This window comes from Lutra lutra, chromosome 2 (genome assembly GCF_902655055.1).
Source record: "Lutra lutra chromosome 2, mLutLut1.2, whole genome shotgun sequence".
NCBI lineage: Eukaryota > Metazoa > Chordata > Mammalia > Carnivora > Mustelidae > Lutra > Lutra lutra.
In genome coordinates, this window is record NC_062279.1 from 29,060,656 (window position 1) to 29,085,848 (window position 25,193).

At 36.0% G+C, this 25,193-nt stretch overlaps 1 protein-coding gene across 6 annotated transcripts in view; it reads left to right on the forward strand.

Annotated features, from left to right (window-relative positions):
• Positions 1–25,193, forward strand: part of WRN (WRN RecQ like helicase) — a 142,982-nt gene that overhangs the window by 32,477 nt on the left and 85,312 nt on the right. For 5 of the 6 annotated variants that reach the window (XM_047716851.1, XM_047716844.1, XM_047716837.1 and 2 more), the window contains 7 exons: positions 3,064–3,209; positions 3,872–4,018; positions 4,260–4,411; positions 5,627–5,699; positions 11,961–12,075; positions 21,004–21,406; positions 24,069–24,149. In XM_047716851.1, the coding sequence (XP_047572807.1) occupies positions 3,064–3,209; positions 3,872–4,018; positions 4,260–4,411; positions 5,627–5,699; positions 11,961–12,075; positions 21,004–21,406; positions 24,069–24,149 (1,117 nt within the window). The remainder of the gene's footprint in view (positions 1–3,063; positions 3,210–3,871; positions 4,019–4,259; positions 4,412–5,626; positions 5,700–11,960; positions 12,076–21,003; positions 21,407–24,068; positions 24,150–25,193) is intronic. The other variant, XM_047716870.1, reaches the window with a different exon arrangement.

Here is a 25,193-nt window from a genome sequence, read left to right on the forward strand (position 1 = left end):
TTCTATAGATAATCATTTCTACATGTAGAATATCATTTGACAAGTTCTAATTTTACGTTTAAAAATCTTAAAATCACTGGATTAAATGTATAATGTACATGTTCATAATCCTTTCTATTAGCTAATTTTTTGTTACTTTCAGTACTTTAATACTTAAACACATTGTTTATTTCACCAATGTAGGGCAAAAAAAAATGTAAGAATTATTCAACCTCCAATGTCCCTTTTATATTTCATTAAAATAGCAAATTAGTAGTGAATAATGGTTGTGATCAGCTCTGTTGCGTTTAGTTTGCAACAGTTATAGCAAATGATTCCTAAGAAGAACATTAGAAATGACTGTTAGTATTTTTTAAAATTGCCCTGTTAAATTAGGATTATGCAATAATGCAATCTAAGGTTCTTAAGCATTTACAAGGAGAAGAAGAAGGAAGGAATTCATTCAGATCTTCTTTGAAGTTATTATACCTGTTTGTTTTTTTTAAACTGTTGTACATTGCAATGGTTAAAAGATACAGAGTTAAGTTAAGCTATTATGATCTCCTGGTGGTAGATGAATTCTAGAAATAGTATTCAAGTGTCCTCACTCCTAGTTAACTGGCCCCGCTATTGGGTCTCTTTATATAGAACAAAATTTGTCTCACAGAGAAGGTAAAATCTGTCAGTTATGATTATATATTAACTCTACCTTTGTCAGGGCCATAGCATGTCATATGTAAAGGCAATAAGCATAAGTGATTTGAGGAATGTAGTTCTGATGAATTCTGTGTGCATTATGATAGGCAGGCTTTTTTTTCTTACCCCCCCACTGGCTGGCTTAAAGATTTTTGCTATCACAGGTTTTCAGCAATTTGATTATGATGTCACGTTGTGTAGTGTGGTTTGTCTTCATCCTGCTTGGGGGGTTCATTGACCTTTTCAGACCTGTGGGTTTCTAGTCTCAACAGATTTAAAAAATTTCTTTAGTACCCCCCCCTTATTCTTTTTTCCTTCTCTAGAAGTTCTATTTGTTTCTTTTTAGGAAGTATCTTCCAGTTTGGCTCTCATATTCATGTTTTCTTTTAAATATTTGAACATATTCAGCATATTTATAGTGGTGGTTTCAGTGTGCTTGTCTATTAATTCCATTATTTTACTGATTTTTTATATGAAATGATGTTTATCCTGGTTAGGGGTCGCATTTTCTGTTTTTTTTCCTAATGCCCGCAGTTTTGATTGGACATGTGATTTTACCTTGCTGACTGTTGGGTTTGCTTGTTTTTCTTCAAAGAAAAGAGCTTCGCTCTGTCAGGAAGTTAAATTACCTGAAGATCAGCTTTTACCTTTTGAGCCATTATTTTTAAGATTTATTAGGGCAGATTGATAGGCGTCTTTACTCTGGGAGTAATTTAGCCCTATAATAATAAGGTGTGGCCCTGGAGTCTTTGCTGACTGCCCCAGGCGATCAACAAGACTCTCTAAGGCCACTTTTCAGAACTTTAATGCCTCTTCCCTACATGTAAGTAAGCCCTAGGAATTGTTCATCCGATGGTTCCCTGGTTGGTCTGTGTTCAGCCTCTTTCTTGCCTAGCTCCCACCTCTCCAGAAACAACTTCTAGCTCCCTCAGCCTCTCTGGCTGGGAACCCTGTCTCCCTAACTCAGTGCTCTGCTTTGACTTCTCCCTGTTCTGTTGTCTGGAAAGTGTTCCAGGTAGAAAGTGGGGGCAGTGGTAGGGCTCCCCCATGGTTTTCTTTCCCTCAGAGAGCACAGTCCTGTATTGCCTATCGTTCAGTGTCTGTACCTATTTTGTCCAATTTTCTGTTTGTTCATAGAGGAAAGATATGTCTTACCATCTTGGCCCAAAGCGGAAATTGAGATTCTTTTGTGATATACATTTTTAATTTTTAAAAATTATAAAATAGGCAAACATAAACAAAAATAGAAAATAATATAACAAAATCCTCACTTTAGCAAATCTTAATATCCATTTTCTTTAAATCTTAAGAAGTGGTATGGTAAAATACAGCTGAATCCCCAGGTATGTCCATTCTGATTCTTCCCTCTGCAGCCCTCTGAGATAACTTTAGCATGAGTTCAGTGTTTAACATTCCCTCACATGTTTTTTATTATATCCATACTTTTATATCCTCAAATACCATATGCTGTTATATTGCCCATTTAAAAACTTTAAAAAATGCTATCAAACTATATGTATATTCTGCCACTTGTGTTTTCCACTCAACATTTTATGTTTTTTTGAGAATTTTTCCTTTTTGGTATATGTAGTTCTATTTTAATTTTTATATAATATTTAATTGTTTCCATATGCCACAATTTGCCCATTCTTTTGTTGATGGAAATGCAGTTTCCATTTTTGTCAAAAAGAACAGTATTACAATGAACATTCTTTTTTTTTAAAGCAAATTATTATTTTTTTTAAAGATTTGGAGAGAGTGAGAGAACATGAGAGAGCGTACATGGGAGCAAGTGTGAGTGGGGGAGGGGCAAAGGGAGAGGAGAGAGAAACCTCAGGCAGACTCCCTGATGAGCACAGAGCCTGATGCATGGCCGGACCCAGGATGCTGAGATCATGACCTGAGCTGAAATCAAGAGTTGGATGCCTAACCAACTGGGCCACCCTGGTGCCCCTGCAGTGAACATTCTTAAACATCTGTCTGGCTGTACGCATCTGAGAGTTTGATATATTTACGAGAAAAAACTTCTGGGTCATAGTGTTTATACATCTTCAGCTAAATATTATCAAAGCCTTTTTTAAAAGGATTTTACCAATTTACATTCACTAGTGTTTGAGCAGGTAGGTATCTTTCTCAGTACTTGATACTGTGCTCCTTTTCCTCCTCTTCCCGCTCCTCCTCCTCCTCCTTTTTACTGGATTATCTGTTTTTTTTTTCTTACGAACTTTTCAAGGAATTTTTAATATTTTCTGGCTGTTCATTATCAGGTATTTGTATCATAGATATCTTCTACCATATATGACTTGTCTTTTAATTTTTGGAATGCAGAAGTTATACAGAAGTTAAAATACTAATGTAGCTCATCTGCACTGTATTTTTCCCCTTTAGCACGGATCTGTGTACTGGAGGTGTGGTAGGATTTGACATGGAATGGCCACCAGCGTACAGTAAAGGGAAACAGAGCAGAGTTGCACTGATTCAGTTATGTGTGTCAGAGAGCAAATGTTACTTGTTTCATATTTCTTCTATGTCAGGTTAGTATCTCTTTGTTTCATTTTTATATGGTTGATAGTTGTATTATGTCAACCTTATCCCTACAAAATTAAGCTTTTGAAATAGCTGGTGCTTTTCTCATCACCTTACATTTATTGAAGTATTCATGTTCGACCTGATTCATTCATATCCCTGTTTTATTTATTTTTACAACGTCTCCATCAGGTATTGTTATTATTCCTGGTTTAGACAGTAGAGAAGTGAAGTTTAGAGGGGCTAAATGATCAGGAATATATTGTTAATGTTAGCAGAGAAAGTAGTCAAACCAGTTGTTTTTCTTGTCATTTATCAGTCAGGACTTCGCTTAAGGAAAGAAAAGAAATGCTCAGGGTGGCAGCGCCTGGGTGGCTCAGTTGGTTAAGCGTCTGCCTTTGGCTTGGGTCATGATCTCAGGGATCTGGGATTGAACCCCACATCAGGCTCTCTGATCAGCAGGGAGTCTGCTTCTCCCTCTCCCTCTGTACTCTCTCAAATAAATAAATAAAATCTTAAAAAAAAAAAAAGAAATACTCAAGGTGAATGTGTTTCTGAATTTAATCTTAACATAAAATAAATTTAAATATAAACATAGCATGTATAAGAAGTAGAAAATAAATCAGTAATACTTGATAGAACCTATGGAAATAATAATAAAATGTTACAGTTTTTCCTCAGGGATTAAAAATGTTGCTTGAAAATGAAGCAATTAAAAAAGCAGGTGTGGGAATCAAAGGAGATCAGCGGAAGCTTCTATGTGACTTTGACATCGATTTGAAGAATTTTGTGGAGCTGACAGATGTTGCCAATGAAAGGTAGACATAAGGCATGTACTTGTTGTGATGAGCCCTGGGTGTTGTGTGGAAGTGTTGAATCACCATGTCGGGACACCCGAAACTAATATTACACTATTTGGAAAATTTATTAAGGACTAACTCTGCCATATATTTTGGTATAACATTTCTAGCTTTATTTGTGGCATGGGCATTTACTGGTATTTAGAAATATCTGAAAATAGAAATACTTCTTTGCGGTATTGATTTTTCTTTACTTCCAGCTGAAATGTACAGAGATCTGGAGCCTGAATGGTTTGGTTAAACATCTCTTCGGCAAACAGCTTCTGAAAGACAGGTCTATCCGCTGTAGCAATTGGAGTGACTTTCCTCTCACTGAGGATCAGAAACTGTATGCAGCCACTGATGCATATGTATGTATCAAAGATCTTTAAACTCTGATGTGCTTTTTTAAACTTATAATAAATTACTTTAGAAAACTTTTGTTGTAATAACTCCAATATTTTAAATTAGGTTGGCATTAAACATGCTTAAGAAGACAGTGAAACTGATAATTCTCAATATTAATTGGCAAGTACCAATCAATGGGTTATTCACTGCTAGTATTTTTTATTGTCATGAAGCCAAAATAATGTCTAATTTCTATGTAATCAATATAATCTCTCTGAAAACATGGATAGCTAGTAAACACAGGCTGAGCAAACACAAATGATATTGATGATGTATTTGATTTATAAGCAACTTCAGAATAAAAATAATTATAGTTCCTATATTGAGACTGGCATTATTTCTTATATTTACATTTAAAATATGCTAAAAATTTAGGAAAATTACCTCCAAATTTAGCTTTCCACTGCTGTTAGTCAGTTGTATTTTCATATTTACATATTCATACATACTGAAATTTGGGCTTAATGTATAGCATTATTTATTTCTCGGTTTGTTTTTTGCTAGGAAATACATTTTATGTCCCTGTGGATTTCTTTTTCCTTAATTTATACTTTCATTTTTAAATGAATATCTTGCTGTTTCCCTTTTCACATCTATTTTTAGGTCTGGAAACTCCTTTTTTTCAAAACAAAAAAATTCAATCTTGTCAGGAAATAGGGTGATAATTTTCCTTTGCATTCTGTTAAAAAAAAATCATAGAACTTGTTGAGAACTTGTGCAAGTTCTGTAATATTTTTATTCATGAAAAATCAGTGTGATTTGGTTGTTCCTGTTAACCGTGCATGAAAGGAGGGCTGTTCGTTAAGCCGACATTCACAGCTGATTTAATGAGATACAGGGGAGTAGATATGTGTCGCCAAAACACAATTCTCGTACTTGATTGTATTTTGTTGGAGTCCCATTTATAAGTTATTTGATTTGGATAACTCCTTAGAATATTGAATATTAAAAGATAAAAATGTAAAACTTTTAAGGCACAAGTAGCTTATTTTACCCACTCTCGAAATTGGTATGGTGATTTAATGAAGCCATAGATCTTTGTGTAACATAATAAGTTGAATGCATCCTTTTGGGTGCTTTGGGAGTCACAGTTGATTTTTCTAAAGATGGGACATAAAGCCTTATTTTGATTACCTTTAGCATACTCTTTTCACTTTTCTGCTTTTTTTTTTTAATAGGCTGGTTTCATCATTTATCAAAAATTAGAGATTTTAGGTGATGCTGTGCAAAGGTTTGCTATAAATAAAAAAGGTATGTGGTGCTCTAAAAATAAAAGATAAAATTTGAATTTACTCTCTTGTGAGGTTTATCTCCAAAAGTCAGTATTCACGCATGTGCTAACTGTTTAGTATTCCAACTCCTTGAGTGTCTGAACCATGTTGACATTAGGGTGTGAGATCTCTGTGGCCCAAGATTGGAGTTTCAGGCACATTACTCGTGGCAGAGGAGGACTTATTACTGCTTTGTCACATAGCTTTTCATTAGGCTTCTTTGGTTGGGGCTTTGTGGGTTTGATAACATCAGTGACACAACCAGTTATCTCCCAGTCTGGAGATTATTACATCCTTGCTATAAATATTTAAAATGTACAAGTTACTTTATAGTGTCCTGGTTTGAATTTCTAAATTTTTTCTAGGGTAAGATAATTGCTGTTTTCCTCCAAAAAGTATGGCCACTTTGTTCCACTTCCATGCTTTTCTCATATGCCTCAATAGGTCAGTGATAGCTACACACTCTACACAGTAGAGTGAAAGAGCATGGGTTCTTCCTGTGACAGAAATCAAACCCCTGCCATGTGACTTGAGATTTACATGTTTCCCCATGCTTGGAATATAGATGATAGCCCCATATCTAGTGCATAGAATAGTGAGCACTAAGGGACAGACTATTATGAGCACCTGTATTGATCTGTATAGAGTTGTTATTCCTATTCTTATAGCTTGTTTTGGAGATTTTAAATAATTGTGTTTGTTAAGATGTTAATTAAATCAGTGATTTTATAAATAAGCTTAAAGATAAGGTGTGACCTCCTCATATAAAATTATGTTGTACCCTTTTTGATTGCCATTAAGAAGGGATTCATGTCCTTTGTAATAGACCCTCCTTCTTTATCTAGTAAGGTAGAAGACTCCTTGGGTGTTCTTTCTTTCCCTGGAAAGTCACTTCTGATGAGAGCTTGCTGACTCTCTATAGCCAAAGGTACTGTGGCTAGAAATTATCTTGCTTAAATTGAGCAGATGATATGTTTTTGAAGCTAATCTGGAGAATAATATAGAACTTATTTAAGTCATAACAGAATTCAACTCAACAGAGGGATTCATGGTTTTCTGAATCTGTGGTTTGCAGAATTACTTCTAGGGCTATACTTACAATTTTGTCTCTGATTAAAATGCTTCTAAGGAAATGTTTAAGATATCTCACTGAAGGACCATATGTTTATAAGTCGCTACTAGAAGTCCTGGTATCTGTGTACCTGTCATTTCAGTACTGCATTGTTTGACACTCACTTTTATTCTTTATTGCATTATATGTGTGAATATATTTTGACATCTGAAGTGAGGTACATTGACTAGGATCTTAGTGAATTGTAACAAACATTACCACTCTTCTTTTTTTTCCCCTTCCCTCCCTTCCTTCCTCCCTGTTAGGAAGCCAGAGGTATCAGCCTCACTGTTGTTTAATTTCCCTGGTGTATTTATACATGATGTATTCAAATGTCCACTTTTAGTTATAAAATTGTGTTTTTTCTTCTTACTAAAGAATTAAAGTGGATTATAACATCAGGAAGTAAAAGGATATTCACATATTGTTTCTTCTTGTTAAAATATTAGCTTACTCTAGGATGGTAGCCAATAAACACTGAACAATATAGTAGATAAAAACACACTTACTCATTTATTAAAAATTGTTGAGGACTTTATGATATGGGGATACAGTAATGAACAAGATACTCATGATCTGCTTCCTGAGAGGGAAATCTACAGGTTTGTAGGGGATATAGAGATGAACAAAGGAGGCATGGCTACAGGGAGATGAGTCTCATGATGTGGGAAAACAAGGCGCTGTGGTTAGCACATAGGAGAGCCATCTGATGCATATTTGGAAGTATTGCAGTATTTCCTGGAGAAAGTGATGTTTAAGGTGAGACCTGAAATAGGAACAAGAGTTAGGTAGTGGAAGAATAAAGGAAAAGTGTCATAGGCACAGGAAATAGCCGGCACAAAAAGAGATTGTAGGATAGATAGGCAACTGAAAGTAGTTCAGTGTGGTGAACAGTTAAATATGATGGAGTGCAGGACAGAGACGCAGAACAAGGAAAGCAGATAGGCCATGTTTACGTGAGGAGTTTAATTTCCTCCTAAGAGGTATTAGGGGGTTTAAACACAGGAGTGACATGAATTATATTGAAAGAAAAAGAAAAAAGGAATAACTTGGGCTGTAGAGTAGAAAATGGATTGTAACAGGGCAAGGGTCACAGTGGGAAGGCTTGTTAGGAGGCCTTGAGAGCAATCCAAGGGAGAGGCGGTGGTGACCCGGCTTGGATGGTTGTATTGAGAATGGAGAGAAGGGGATAGATTCAAAATACATTTAATAGAGCAGTAGAGTCAGCAGAATTTGGTGTGCTGATGAGAGCCATTTGTCAAGGATCATTCCTCTGTTGCTGCCACAAACAACGGGTGAAAACCACTGATGAAAAAGAGCAAGCTTTGGAGCCGAGGGGGTCACTGTTGATTTTAGATATGTTAAAGGAGGGAAGGCTGTCAGCAAGGTAGAAGGGGCCAGGTGGGACTCAGATATCCAGGCCGTAGCTCAGAGGACAGCTTTAGTTAGAGGTAAAGAACTGGGACTAAGAATTTTGAGGAACTCTTAGTAGTTTGTCTTTGCAAGGTGGAAGGGATGACAAAGGAGTTGTCTAGCACTGGCGTAGAAGGAAATTAGGAGATATGGTGGGCAGAAAGCCAAGTGAAGAGGCATGCTTTACGTGGGAGTTATCAACCTGTTTCAAGTCCTGCTGAGTTTGAGAAACTGAGGATTTAGAATTAATCATCAGTTTTGGCAAGGCGACAACCATTTGTAACCTTTGACTCTAGCAGCTTTGGTGTACTGGGTGACAAAAGAGTGTTCTCAGGGGGAGAGTGGTTATTTGGGGCATGTGCTATTAAAACGGAAAAGGGTTGTGGCACCTGGGTGGCCTTCAACTCGGGTCGTGATCCCAGGATCCTGGGTTAGAGTCCGCATTGGGCTCTCTGTTTGGCATGCTTTGTGTTCCCTCTCTTGCTGTGTCTCTTTCTATCAAATAAATAAAATCTTTAAAAAAACAAAAAAAAAGAAGAGAAGGGTCACAGGCTTTGGGAAATGGAGGTGCTAGAAGCAGAGCAAGAGGGGGTCGTGGGGTGGTGTGAGTAGAAGTCATACTAACATGATTAGAGAAGTTACTAGATCCAAGGGATGTGAGGAAGCATGTATAAAAAACTTCTTCTTTAGAAGATTGGTTTGTAAGGGGATATTCATTCATGCATATGACATATTTGTTGGATGTTTATTATGAATCACACACAGTTTCAGCTGTGGGGGAAAGTGCACTGAACACAGGAGACCAAGCACCTTCACTTCATTTCACAGAGTACGCGAAGGAGCCACGTGAATATCTGAGGGAAGAATGTAACAGGCATCGGGGAAAGAACGAAGTGTCTGAGGGTGATTGCTTGCTTTATTTGAGGAACAGTGAGGAGAACTGAGCCTAAATGAGTAAGGGTCGGAGTGGGAAGAAATGAGGCTAGAAAAGGAGCTTGGGCCAGATGGATCATTTAGGGCCTTAGAGGTGGTGACTATGGCTTCATATTTTATTAATCACGATAAATACAAAGTAGAGTGATGGGAAACCCTTAGAGAGTTTGGAGCAGGAAAATGACATGATTAAATTTTAATTCAAAAGGTTTTTTTTTTTTTTTTTTGGCTGCTATAAAAGAGCAAGTGTTTAGGCAGGGAAGTCTATTAGGCTACTCTAGTAGTCCCAGCAGGAGATGACAATTGTTTGGATTAGGCTGGTAGCAGTAGAGATGGTAAGAAGTGGGTAGAATGTGTATATGTTTTGAAGGTATAAATTGTGAAGGATTTGCCAATGAATTCTCCGTAGGAGTAAGATCCAGAGACTGAGAGGACAATAAACATATTTTGGTGGGATCAGCTGAGTTAATGGAAGGATCAGTTATGGTGGAAAGGTTATGGGAAAGGGGGGATTGGGTGAGAAAAATCTAGATTTCAGTTTTGGATATGCTCAATTTTAGGTGCTTATTGATATCCAGGCAGATATCGCAGTTGGAAATGTGATTCTGGAGTTCAGGGGGAAGGTTGAGATTGGAGATGTAACTTTGGGAAACATCAAGATACAGACGGCAGTTAAAGCAGTGAAAGGAGATGAGATGAAAGAGGCAGTGACTGGAATAAAGAACAGAGGAGGTCCAAGTATTGAGATGTTGAGGGCATACCGACATTTAGAGATCAGGGAGAGGAGGAAAGTGCAGTGGAGAAGGTCCAAGAAGGGGTGGTGGTGGAAGACAGAGTGTCAAGAGGTGTTGTGTCCAGAAGCTGCAGGAAGAACCTGTTTTAAGGAGGAAGGAATTATCAGCTCTTTCAAATAGCTGAGAATCTGAGGGAGATGAGGAACTAGACCTGATAATTAGATTTGACAGTGTGGAGGTCACGGGATAACCTTTCCCAAAGCAGCCATGCCGTGCTGGTGGAGGCAAAGGCTTAGGGGAAAATGGGAGTAGAAAATTTGAGACTGTGCGGTGTGGACAACTCTTTCATGGAATTTTGCTGTAAATAAGAGTAGTTCTGTGAGTACAGACTAATTAGCAGATTGGGGGGGTGGGAAGATGAGATAGTTTTCTTTTTCTATTTTCTTAGTGTTATGAGGGGTGAAGTTGTTCCTTGAGTAAAAGGAGCAAGCAGATGTTAGAAGCTTGGAGAGAAAGAAAGAGGTATGAAATAGTCATCTTGATAGTAGAAAAGTGGGAAATACAGAATATTTAACAGTCTACCGAGGGTTCCTTTGAGATCTGTGTCATGAATTTAAAGCAAGCTGAGTCATCTTGGCTGTGTTTTATCTTCAGTTATAGTCAGCTCTATGAATATAGGCATCAAGTAGGTAAAAAAGCTGGGATTAATTAGAGTAGGGGTTTTCCTAGATAAAAAGTACCGTGGAGGGACGCCTGGGTGGCTCAGTTGGTTAAGCGGCTGCCTTCAGCTCGGGTCATGATCCCAGAGTCCTGGGATCGAGTCCCACATCGGGCTCCTTGCTCGGCAGGGAGCCTGCTTCTCCCTCTGCCTCTGCCTGCCACTCTATCTACTTGTGCTCACTCTCGCTCTCTCTCTCTCTGACAAATAAAAAAAAAAAAAAAAAAAAAAAAGTACCGTGGAGGGAGGAAGGAGCAAAAGATGTCAGAGTCCTACAAGGGAATGATTATTATAATATGGGCAAGAAAGGAAAAAAAGACATGGTGGGGAGTGGGATTGGGAAGAATAAGATGTATGGAAAAGATGCTGGGATCAGTGGATTCGATCCTGAAAGTGTGAAAGAATAGCTGTGTTGGGGAGGGCATCCTGGAAGGCAAGCCAGCATGCGGGTGTTCCGAGGGCGGGTGGAATGCTTACCATTTAAGTTTGGAAGTAGTGACTTTATTGGCAATTATAAGGTCAAATGTCTAGGAATGGGTGGCTGAGGTCAGTTGAGGAAAAGATTGTTGGAAATGGAAGGATCAAAGCACTGAAAAGGCCACAATTTTAGGTGGAATTATCACAGGAGTAGCAGTGAAGGGAAAAACGGTGAACCAGGCAGTGAAATCTTCAATGAATGAAAGAATGTGATTTTGAGATCGAAGTGTTCAGCAATCAGGAATAGCAGATGGGACATGTCACATGCTTCAGCGGAGCTGGACTTTTGAGGACAAGAGAAAATGGTGATGAGCTCTAAGAAACTCTAAGCAGGAGAAGGGTTCGAGGAAGGCAGGCAGGCGTGGTGTTGATGGACAAGGATGTGCCAGACAGAATGAAGTTGAGAGTTTGGAAGATGATCGCTGATTAGAAAGGTTTGCATTTTATTTTGGTCATGATTGATGAGAAGGGAAGTGAGGCTTGGCTGTTGGCTCAGGTTATGTTTACTGAACTCTGTTTCATAAGTAAGAGCCTGCAGAAATCTGTTCTGATTTTGAGATAGTGTAGTTGGGTTCAGATTCTCATTTCTGCCTTCTTCAGTCTAGATTGTTAACTGCTGGTTGTAATGTGTATGAATGTAGATCATTTGGAATTTATTCTAAAATTCAAGTAGCAAAAATCTGAAAGGGAAGTAAAGTGACTGAGGTGATACGGAGGTAGAATAAAGAAGTCCTTTTGCTGGAATTTGCTTAAGGAAAGAAAATGAAAATGGAACCCTAACACTGTTTAAATAAATGACTAAATAAATCTCTCTGCATTGTGGTTTGAAAATTAACATTGATTCTTTTTGTCCAGAGGAGGAAATGCTACCTAGTGATGTGAAGAAACAACTGACATCAATCTCTGAGAATATGATGGATCTGGCTAAGCATCTCCCTGACACTTGGAAAAAAGTGGAAGATCCACAGAGGTTAAATATTACCTGTTTTTATCAATTCTGTTTGTTCTTACTTCACATTCCTATTTATAAAGAATTACTGTTTGTTAAGGTAGACTCATAGAAATTTTTTATTTAAATTCCATCTAGTTAATGTATACTATAGTATTAGTTTCAGGGTTAGAATTTAGTGATTCATCAGTTGCTCAGTGCTCATTACATCATGTTCCCTCCTTAATGCCCATCACCAAACTACTCCATCCCCGCACTTAATATCCCCTCCAGCAACCCTCAGTTTATTTCCTGTAGTTAAGAGTCTCTTATGGTTTGCTTCCCTCTCTGTTTTTGTCTTCTTTTATTTTTCTTTCCTTCCACTATGTTCATCTGTTTTGTTTCTTAAATTCCATAGACGGGTAAAATCACCTGGTATTTGTCTTTCTTTGACTGAATTATTTTGCTTAGCATAATACCCTCTGGTTCCATCCAGGTTGTTGCAAGTGGCAAGATTTCATTCATTTTTTTAAAAAGATTTTTAAAACTTTTTATTTGAGAGAGAGGGAATGAACAGGGGGAACGACAGGCAGAGGGAGAGGGAGAAGTAGTTTTCCTGCAGGACAGGGAACCCAGCTTGGGACTTGATCCCAGGACACTAGAATCAGGACCTGAGACGAAGACAGACCCCCTACTCCACTGAGCCACCCAGGTGCTCCTGAAGATTTCATTCTTTTTGATGGCTGAGTAATATTCCTATGTGTGTGTGTGTGTGTGTGTGTGTGTGTGTGTGTGTGTGTGTATACCACATCTTTATCCATTCATAGATATATGTGTGGATATATACCACATCTTTATCTACTCATAAATAAGTGGACATTTGGGCTCTTTCCATATTTTGGTTTATTGTGGACATTGCTGCTATAAACATAGGGGTACAGATGCCCCTTTGAATCACTATGTTTGTATCCTTTGGATAAATACCTAGTAGTGCAACTGCTTGGTCATAGGGTACTTCCATTTTTAACTTTTTGAGGAATCTCCATATTGTTTTCAGAGTGGCTGCACCAGTTTGCATTTCTGCCAGTAGTGTAAGAGGGTTCCCCTTTCTCCATACCCTTGCCAACATCTGTCATCTCCTGAGTTGTTCGTTTTAGCCATTCTCTCAGGTGTGAAATGCTATCTCAGTGTGGTTTTGATTTCTATTTCCCTGATGCCGAGTGCTGTTGAGCATCTTTTCATGTGTCTCTTGGCCATTTGTATGTCTTCTTTGGAGAAATGTCTGTTCATGTCTTCTGCCCATTTCTTGCCTGGATTTTTTTTTTTTTTTTTTTGGATGTTGGGATTGATAAGTTCTTTATATATTTTGGATATTAGCCCTTTGTCTGATAAGTCAACATCTTCTCCCATTCCTTAGATTGCCTTTTAGTTTTGACTGTTTCCTTTGCTGCACAAAAGCTTTTTATCCTGATGAAGTCTTAATAGTTCATATTTGCTTTTGTTTCCCTTACATTTGGAGACCTGTCTAGCAAGAAGTTGCTGTGGCCAAGGTCGAAGAGGTTGTTGCCTGAATTCTCCTTTAGGATTTCTATGTCCTATATCCCATGATGGATTCCTGTGTCACATTTAGGTTTTTCATCCATTTTGAGTTTTATTTTTGTGTGTGGTATAAGAAAGTGGTCCAGTTTTATTCTTCTGCAATTTTCCCAACACCATTTGTTGAAGAGACTATCTTTTTTCCGTTGAATGTTCTTTCCTGTTTTGTCGAAGATGAGTTGACCATATAGTTTTGGGTCCATTTCTGGGTTCTCTATTCTGTTCTGTTGATCTACATGTCTGTTTTTGTGCCAGTGTCATACTGTCTTAATTATTACAGCTTTGTAATAGAGCTTGAAGTCCAGAATTGTGATGTCTCCAGCCTTGGTTTTCTTTTCCATCATTACTCTGGCTGTTTAGGGTCTTTTCTGGTTCCATACAAATTTTAGAATTGTTTGTTCCAGCTCTGAAAAATGTTGGTGGTCTTTTGATAGGGATTGCATTTAATGTGTAGATTGTTTTGGGTGGTGTAGACATTTAACAATATTTGTTCCCTTAATCCATGAGCTGGAACGTTTTTCCATTTCTTTTTGTCTTCCTCAGTTTCTTTCGCAAGCATTGTATAGTTTTCAGAGTACAGATCTTTTAGCTCTTTGGTTAGGTTTGTATCTAGGTATCCTATGGTTTTTGGTGCAATTGTAAGTGGGATTGATTTCTTGCTTTATCTTTCTTCTGCCTCGTTGTTAGTGTATAGAAATGCAACTGAGTTCTATCGATTGATTTTATATCCTGTGACTTTGCTGAATTCCTCTATCAGTTTTACCAATTTTTGGGTGGAGTCTTTAGAGTTTTCTACATAGGGTATCATTTTGTCTGCAGAGAGTGAAAGTTTGACTTCTTCTTTGTTGATTTGGATCCCTTTATTTCTTTTTGTTGTCTGATTGCTGAGGCTGGAACTTGCAGTATTATGTTAAATAACAGTAGTGAGAGTAGACATTCCTGTCATGTCCCTGACCTTATTGGAAAAGCTCTGTTTTTCCCCCATTGTGGATGATGTGTGCTGTGGAAAGTTTTCTGTATATGACTTTCATGATATTGAGGTATGTTCCCTCTATCCCTACATGGAGGAGGTTTTTAAATCAAGAAAGGATGTTGTATTTTGTCAGATGCTTTTTCTGCATCTATTGAGAGAATCATATAGTTCTTTCTTTCATCAATGTGGTGTATCACATCAATTGACTTGCAGATGTTCAACCACCCTTGCAGCCCAGGAGTAAATCCCACTTGATTGTGGTTAAATCCTGTTAATGTACTGTTGGACCTATTGGCTAATATCTTGGTGAGAATTTTTGCATCTTTGTTCATCATGGATATTGGCTGCAAATCTCCTTTCTAGTGGGGTCTTTGTCTGGTTTTGGGATCATGGTAGTGTTGGCCTTATGGAATGAGTTTGGAAGTTTTTGTCCATTTCTCTTTTTTTTTGAAACAGTTTCAGAAAAATAGGTATTAATTCTTCTTTAAATGTTTGGTAGATCTCCTTTGGGAAGACATTTGGCCCTGGACTCTTTGTTCAGAGATTTTTGATTACTGATTCAATTTTCTTTCTGGTTATACGTTTATTCAGGTTTTCTATTTCTTCTCTGTCAGTCTTAGTAGTTTATAAGTTTCTAGGAATTTATCCATATCTTCCACATTGTCTAATTTGTTGGCATATAATTGCTCATAATATTCTCTTATAATTGTTTGTATTTATTCGGTGTTGGCTGTGAGCTCTCCTCCTTCATTCATAATTTTAATTTGGGTCCTTTCTCTTTTATATTTGATAAGTCTCGTTAGGGGTTTATCAATATTATTAATTCTTTTAAAGAACCAGCTCCTAGTTTTGTTCATGTGGTCTACAATGTTTTTGATTTCTCTATCATTGATTTCTGCTCTGATCTTTATTATTTCTGTTCTCCTGCTGGATTTAGGCTTTAGGTGTAAGGTTAGGTTGTGTATTCGAGATTTTGTTTCTTGAAAAAGGTCTATATTGCTATATTTTTCCCTCTTAGGGCTGCCTTTGCTGCATCCTAAAGGTTTTGAACTGTTGTGTTTTCATTTTCATTTGCTTCCATGTTTTTTTAAAATTCTTTAATTTGCTAGGTCAACCAGCAAAGATTGGTTCTTTAACCTCCATGTATTTGTGGTCCTTCCAGATTTCTTTTTGTAGCTGACTTCAAGTTTCATAGCTTGTGGTCTAAAAATATGCATGATACGATCTCAGTGTTTTTGTACTGGTTGAAATCTGATTTGTGACCCAGGATGTGATCTCTTCTGGAGAATGTTCAATGTACAGTGGAAAAGAATGTGTGTTTTGGTGCTTTAGGATGAAATGCACTATATATATCTGTTAAGTCCATCTCATCCAGTGTGTCATTGAAAGCTCTTATTTCCTTGTTGATCTTTTGCTTTGATGATTTGTCCTTTGCTGTGAGTAGATTATTAATGTTCCCTACTATTATTGTATAATTATCAATGAATTTCTTTAATTTTGTTAATTGGTTTATATAATTGGATGCTCCCAAGTTAGGGGCATAAATATTTACAATTATTAGATCTTCTTGTTGAATGGACCCCTTTATTGTGATGTCGTGCCCTTCTTCATCTCTTATTACAGTCTTTAGTTCAAAATCTAGTTTTTGTGATATAAGAATGGCCTTCCAACTTTCTTTTGATTTCCATTAGTATGATAAATGGTTCTCCACCCCCTTACTTCCTTTTTTTTTTCTGTGCCCCCTCATTTTCAATCTAGTGGTGTTTTGGGGTCTAAAATGAGTTTCTTATAGGCAGCATATTGATGGAACTTATTTTTTTTAATCCATTCTGATACCCCATATCTTTTGATAGGAGCATTTAGTCCATTTACATTCAGAATAATTATCAAAAGATATAAATTTATTTAGTTAATTAATTTTTTAAAAGAAGATTTTATTTATTTATTTGATAGAGAGAGCACAAGTAGAGAGTGGAAGGCAGAGGGAGAGGGAGAAACAGGCTCTCCACTGAGCAGGGAGCTCGATATGGGGCTCTATCCCAGGACCCTGGGATTATGACCTGAACCTATGGCAGCTGCTTAACTGACTGAGCCACCCAGGTGCCTCAAAGGATATAAATTTAGTGCCATTGTATTACTTGTAAAGTTGTTGTTCCTATATATTGTCTCTGTACCTTTCGGTCTTTGTTACTTTTGGGCTCTCTCTCTGCTCAAACGATCCCCTTTAATTTTTCTTGCAGGGCTGGTTTAGTGTTCACAAATTCCTTTAGTTTTTGTTTGTCCTGGAAACTCTTTATCTCTCCTTCTATTCTGAATGACAGCCTTGCTGGATGAAGTATTCTTGGCTGCATATTCTTCCCATTTAGCATGTAGAATATGTTATGCCAGTCCTTTCTGGCCTGCCAGGTCTGTGTGGACAAGTCTGCTGTCAGCCTCATGTGCGTTGACAGATAGAAATTTGCTTCAACACATGCCCACAGCCTGATCTATAAATTTGAGAAATATCTTTCCAGTGTGTTAAATTGCCCATCAAGAAGTTTAAGGCTTTTCTATCTGCTTTGTAGGATGTTTCATGAAACAAGGCAAAATAAAATTCAGATGTCCACAGAAAGGAAAGTACTTTAGATTCAAAGTTGTCTTTTTCTTTTGTTTACAGGCATCTCTCATTTAATTATATTCATAGTTTGGTCACCTAAAATATATACATACAAATAAATTTTATATTGAATAGCTTCCTTTTTCATGTTTTTATCTGATTATTAAATAGGAATTTTATATAATCACTAGGCTGTTAGAACAAGGGGAATTCAGATTTTAAATGCCATTTTATGTCTAAAGCCCTACATAATTTAAGATACTTGGATTAATAGACATTGGATTATCAGTGCCTTGTAGCTAACTCTTTCTGGAACCAGGACTTTCCCTAGCCGTAATTGCTGAATGACTTTTTCCAATACCAGGAATGCTCTTGAACAGTGAATGATTACAATGTAGTTATATATTGAGGCAAAAATACTTTGTAGAATGTCAAGCGGTTAGTTGAAATAGAATTCTGATTCTGACAAAATGCAATGTTAGTGTTATTTTTTTAGATGAGATTTGTGATAAATTTTGATTCTGATATTTCAAAATATGATACAGAGATTTAGCTCTTTTTCAAAGTCCCTTTTCGTCCTAGCACTTTGTTTTAGTAGTTTTAATGTAACTGAGAATTCTGAAAGACCTAACTGTCAAATGGGGATGGGTAACAATTAAGCCATTTTGTATTCAATTTCACATTTTTCCTCTATGAAAGAAAAATAATCACTGTTTACGTGATGTTTACATGTCTTTCAGAATTTGTTCTAGCACTTAAACTATCTATTGAATATAAGTTATATCTGCTTAATGCTTTGCTTTGTAATAACAAAGCTAAAATAGGTTTTTTTAAAACTTGAGAATGGGAAATACTGGATTCATTTTAGTAAAGAAAGATCTTGTCAACTTTGTGTCAATTAAGAACTAGTTAAATTTCTTATTTCAGGTTCTTTGTAAGAAGTCTACAGTAATGTCTAACTTACCAAATTACACCTCAGAACCAGAGAGGAACAAAAAAGACCTCTGCATGCTAAAATACATGTCATAATCATGAATTCAAACTCATATTTAACTGTATTTCTAGTGGAGTGCATGAAGGGACATTCAGAGCTTATTTTCTTCTCATTTATAGATACAGTTTGACAAGCTTAGCTATCCAGTTAAAATGAAAACAAGGTATTGATAAGGAATATTATGCACATGACCATAGCTGGAAGTTACAGCTGGCAATCTGTGAAGGAGTAGGCAAACTGAGAACTTTAAAATAGAGTAGTTTGAGTTTTGTTACAGAAGGGAACAGCTTTATGCTTCAGTGGCCCTGGAAGCTATTGGATTGTACAGTACTACTTACTCACTGATTTAAATTCATTACACATCTGTTGTATTGCTGTCATGTACTTAACATTCTGTTGCGTGTTGAGGCTTTCTGTAGGCTACTAATATGCATAATAACAATCCTAGGAAAGAAGGAAATGTATATTATGTCTTACTGAAGACATCGTTTGATATTTGTTGGAGTAAATAGTTATCTTATATGGGACAAGCCATTCTCTGATGTTAGCACAGACTAAATACGCCCTTACAGTCTTTATCAATTTGTATGTCACTGTCGCTATATTTATGTATTACAACATTCCCATGCATGTAACGATTAAATAGTATCACATATCTGTTCCTACTAAAGTATTTATGTAAGTTCTTATATTTGAATAACTGTATATAATACTGACTATTCTTTATAAGATTTGAAAATTTTAGAATGTTAGAATTAGTGAGTTTTTAGATTTTGAATTTAATTTATATTGATGTAGACTTGTCACTTTAAGCTTGAGCCCAACTTTGGTGCTATTTTTAGCATGGAAAAAATCATGAAACAACTCAACATTTTTGATAGTCTATTCCCATAAATGATCAAATTTTTATTTGAATCGTCAATATAAAACTTTAAAAGTCATATTGGATTTTATTAAGTATTGTTTTCAATACAGAAGAATTAGAAAAGCTAATCAAAAGTATTAATTAAATAGGAAAAATGTCTCTTTTCTTTTATTCCCTCTTCTCCCTCGAACTTATACTTTTATGAAGTAATTAAAATTGCTTTAATAAACCCTATAACCTGCAGATAGTATGCCTTATTTTACACTCTAGCAGTTGTTTTCCTGTGCAGTTAACCAGGTTTGTTCTAAATAGCTGTTTAAAGTCACTTAGTTAGGGGTGCCTGGGTAGCTCAGTCAGATAAGCATCTCCTTTTGGCCTAGGTCATGATTTCAGGGTCCTGGGATCCAGCCCTGCATCAGGCGCCCTGCTCAGCTGGGAGTCTGCTTCTCCCTCTTCCTTTGCCCTTCCCCCTGCTCCTGCTTGTCTCTCTTGCTCATGCTCTCTTTCTCAAATAAATAAATAAGTGAATCTTAAAAATAAATAAAGTCACTTAGTTAAAATGTTATATTAGCAACTATAACTAAGGAGTTAAGAAATTCGTATTTATCGATATACAACTTTTCCATATTTTCTTACCTTTTACAGTTTTTACTGATGGGAAGTTTTTTGTTCATTTTATTTTCTGTTCCAAAGAATATGTGTCGGGTTTTGTGATTATTGAACATGCACAGCAGCATCATTTTCGAATTATAACATAAACACCCTTATATGTTACAGTTGGAACTAGTAATTGATTGGCAAATTGAGTCATTTAGTTAAAACGTGGGATCATAAAAATTTTCTCCTAACTTGATATATTAGTGTTTATTTGTTTCCCAATGTTTTGATATTCATCATGGTTTCTTCATTAAATATAGGATTACTCTTTGGAATTCTGCAGAGTGGTTCTTGTTTAAAGCACACTCATTATGTATCATCTGCAATTTCTAGTTTTAGGTTCTTTAAAATGGAGTGGAAACAAGACACTTGAAAGAATCTGATGGCATAGTCTTAGGAGTGTTTAAGATTTTTTTCTCCTCTTATAGTTGTTTTGACTATAGTTAATCAGACAGAACTTTTTTTTTTTAAGATTTTATTTATTTATTTGACAGAGAGAGAGAGATCACAAGTAGGCAGAGAAGCAGGCAGAGAGAGGGGGAAGCAGGCTCCCCACCGAGCAGAGAGCCCGATGCAGGGCTTGATCCCAGGACCCTGAGATCATGACCCGAGCCGAAGGCAGAGGCTTAAACCACTGAGCCACCTAGGTACCCCCAGAACTTTTTTTAAAAAAGGAAATTGCTGGGGCGCCTGGGTGGCTCAGTGGGTTAAGCCTCTGCCTTCGGCTCGGGTCATGATCTCAGGGTCCTGGGATCAAGCCCTGCATCGGGCTCTCTGCTCGGTGGGGAGCCTGCTTCCCCCTCTCTCTGCCTGCCTCTCTGCCTACTTGTGATCTCTCTCTCTCTGTCAAATAAATAAATAAAATAAAATAAAATTTAAAAAAGGAAATTGCTGTGTCTTTTAACATGTTCAGTGTAAATTTTTTTTATGGTCATGTGTCATTGATTTGACATATTTAATTAAATTAATTACCATAAAAAGTATATCTGGTATAAAGAATTAGTATGGGACCAAACACTACTGACAATTAGGAAGCATACAAGTCAACAAGCTTATAAGCATATATGCTTAGTAAGTATATAAGTTGAATGCAGAAGTACCTTGCTGTACTAGGGAGTAGCTAACAGCTGTAAGCATATTTTGGTTATTAGGGAATGAAGAATAACTGTAATCCAGTGTGTCCTTTAAATGAAGGTCAATTTAGAAAGCTTGTACTTACAAAAAAGCATTACAACTGTGCTGGTAGTTATTGAAGTTAAAGTTGAATTACCCTTTCTTAATTTTTTTAGGATTTCTATATTATTACGTGATATTTCAGAAAATCTGTATTCATTGAGGAAGATGATACTTGATTCTGCCGAGACTGTTCAGTTATTACCATTGGAAGATCCAGCTGCTGACAGAGTACAACATAAACAAATTAGAAAACAGAAAATTTTTACTGAAGTTGAAGATGATCTATGGGACACAACACTTGATAATTTAATTATACATGATGAAGGAAATGTACTTCGAAATGAAGTGAAACAAGAAGATGGGCTTGAAGCTGGATTAGAAGAAGGCAATAAGTTGAAAGAAAACACAGAAAGAATTTGTTTGACGTCATTAGATATTACAGAATGTGACCTCCAAATTTTGGAACAGCAGGCTCAGGAAAAATTTCATAATGATGTGACTTGCAAATCTCCTGAGGTACTAAAAAAATAGAAAACAATTTTTATTCATTAGTAGGGGTTGGCTGATTTTTTTCTGTGGAAGGGCAGATAGTAAACATTTAGACTACGCAGATCAATTACATGTTTTCTGGTGTTACTGTTCAATTCTGTTTAAAAATTTAGTGTGAAAGCAACTATAGACAAGTGCAAACAAATGAGCTTGTTTGTATTTTGATGAAACTTTATTTTTTTTAAGATTTTATTTATTTATTTCACAGAAAGAGAGATCACAAGTAGGCAGAGAAGCAGGCAGAGAGAGGAGGAAGCAGGCTCCCCGCTGAGCAGAGAGCCTGATATGGGGCTCAATCCCAGGACCCTGAGATCATGACTGAGCTGAAGGCAGAGGCTTTAACCCACTGAGCCAACTAGGCGCCCCTTGATGAAACTTTATTAACAAAAACAAAAAGTGGGCTGAATTTGGCTTGTGAGTTATAGTTTGCTGTTTTTGACTTAGTATAATAAGCACAACTTAATGGTTTTGTAATGGAAGGATTTAAAATGCCAGTACACATTTGTTGTATTTTAGTATTTCTCCTTATTTTTATGTAATAGATACCTTGGCTTTTTTGGATTTCCCCTATTCCTACTAGTGTTAACTCTTCCAAACTTGATTTTTGGGAGTAGTTATCTTTCCCTATACAAGATTTTCTTTGCTTACTTATTGTGAGAGGGTTTCTAATAAACTAGTGTTTTTACTCGACACTAACTTTTACTGTTATCTGGAGAGTCAGTGACCTACGTTTTTTTCTTAATAGATTGTTGTGAAACATTTTATATTATCTGTCAACTTCATGTTTAGATTTCTAATATGTTCTGAGTAGTTTAATTTGTGAGGTTGTTTTTCTCCTGGCTAAGTTAAGGATGTTTTTTGAAATACTTAAGTTGTATTAGAGAAGAAATCTGTATGTTTTTTTTATTGTAAATACAAATCATAAAATGAGACATCATGTAGCTGTATTTTTTTATCTCACTTGTTTTTCATTAGTTTAGGAAATTACCTATGATGCCTGTATTTGGTAGAATTTTATACATTTTATTTTGTAATAACTAAGTTTATAGTTTTTAAAATTAAATTTGAAAGTCATTTAATAGGGCTATTTCCCTCTTCAGTTTTCTAATGTCAGTCAAAAGTCTCAGTAGTTGAGAAATTCTCTGTTTGGTAACTATATTAGAAATCATGTCTACCAATATATAAATGCATTTTTTAAAAAAATGATTTTCAGACTATTCTCATACCAACCACTTTTAAAACAGATTCCCCTTTTAGGAAATATCATTTGCTAATGTTTGCATCACGCTTTAGCTTTTTGAAAATTTCTTATTAGGTATACATTTTAAGACAGTATTTTTCGTATCATAATATAGAATTATGATCAGGATTTCATGATCTGTCATCTTTTATTCCAATTCTTGCCATTTTTATTGTGTGATAATTAGCAGTTTTTTTCTTTACTTATTAAAGATCCTATTTTAAAAGTAAAAGAATTTTTTTCTCTTTTTATAAAGCTTATTTTAACATCCTTTTTTATTTTTTTAAAGATTTTATTTATTTATTTGACAGAGATCACAAGTAGGCAGAGAGAAAGAGAGAGAGAGAGAGAGAGAGAGAGAGAGAGAGGAAGGGAATCAGGCTCCCTGCTGAGCACAGAACCCGAAACCGGGGCTCAGCAGAGGCTTTAACCCACTGAGCCACCAAGACGCCCCTTAACATCCTTTTTTAAGGGGCACTTGGGTTGCTCAGTCTGTTAAGTGTCTGACTCTTGATTTCGGCTCAGGTCATGATCTCAATGTTGTGAGATCAGGCCCCTCATTGGGGCAAGGAGCCTGCTTAAGATTCTTTCTCCCTCTGCCCTTCCCAGCCCCTCAAATAAATAAATAAATAAATAAAAATAAAATCCTTTTTTAAGACTGGTTTTTGCAGATTAATTATGACTATGCTTCCTTTTCCTACTTTCAACTTAAATATTAGACTTTTGGGGTCCTTCTACATTTCTTTTATTCAGGGGTCCCATGCTGTTGGACACTTGCTTCCTGGGGATTCCCAAATTAGTATAAAGTTTTCTCATATCCCAACATTGACAACCGCTGTATAAATAACTTATCTGACACTATTTTTCAAGTACTTGTAGAAGCCGTTTGTAAAATAATGATTTATTTAAAGGTATTGTTACAGTCATAGGAGCCCTTTGTGATCTTTTTAACGTTAGTGGATATAAAAGAACCAACCGTCTTAAAATAGAATAGAAATTTTCAACACAGTAAAGAGGTTCTTGTACTCAAGTTGGGACACAGTTTGATATTGTTTAACTATTGTTGAACTTATCACTTGTATTCTGTCTTAGATTGTGGGCTTTATATCAAGTCTGTCTCTCTTGTTTATCTTTCCAGTTACATTTCTTTCTTTCTCTTTTTCTTTGATTCTTTGTTTCTGTTTATTCTCCTTCTTTTTCTTCTTCCTTACTACCCTTTCTTCCTATCTATGCCTCATATAACCACGTAAATAGGTATTATAAATTTATCTATTAGGCAAGAAGAGGAAGTTGTCTACAGATATCTAGTGTATAGGAACTTTATTTTGTAGAAAACAGGGTATGAGGTCAATTATATTGGAAAATTAATGTTCAAAATAGTTTTTTAAACATTTATCTTCTAAGGATAAAGAAGAGGATCTATCTTATGTAATTGAAAGTGATGAAGATTTAGAAATGGAGATGATTAAGGTATGTTTGAAATTATGAAAATTTACTTCTAGTTCTTTCAAAAAGGACAATTATGTAAAATATTACCTAGTTCTAAATGTCCCTCCACAATGAGATTACTATCATTTATATAACCATTAGATTTTATTTTCCGTTTCATATTTGTTTACATCTTTATATGGCCTATGAATAATGTTTTAGTAGCAGTATACTAATTCTTACATATTATAAAACATATTCTTGTCAGGTCACTTCTTTTAATCTCTTCCTAGAATGTTGGTAGTGATTTTGCCCTCCTCTGTTGAAATAGGTTTCTTTCTCTTCCCATCCATGTGTATCCCCTTTTATTTGGGAGTTCTGTTGGTATACATTCAATATTCTTCTTTACTTCTTTTGGCTTTAGTTACTATGGATATATTATATATCATTTTCTAATGTTTTAAATTATTTCATTTTCCACTAATTTATTATCAAAGTTGAAAATATTATTTTGTAATTACAAATTTTCTACCACTACACCCAACCTCCAGTTTCTTTGTCAGGAATGAACCAGGGATGAACCAGAGATGGACAATAAGAAAATCTTAAATTTCAGATTAATTGAAAATGAAGAAAAACACAGAAGTTCATTGTTATTCATGCTTTTTATTCCTCATCTTTAGATTGATGTGAAATTTTTGTTCTTTCTTTAACAAAATGAGATTAGGTTCCTTATTCTTCGTTATGAACTGGAGTAGTAAGTAGTGATTAGGAATCATAGTCCTAATATGATTAGGAATATAGTGATTAGGAGTCACTAAGTAGTGATTAGGAATATGAGTCTGAATTTAGATGTGGGTTTAAATCCCAGCTTCTCCATTTATTTGCTCTGTGACTTTGGGCAAGTTTCTTAGTCTTTTCGATACTCAGTTAATAGCTATTATTATTTAAGGTGTTATTTGTGAAGAGCTTGTTCAGAGCCTGGCATTTCTTAAGTGTTTAATAAATATTAGCTAGTAGTAATAATAGGACATAAATACTAAATCATATTCCATAATTGATTAGCCATTTCTCTGGGGAGTGCTG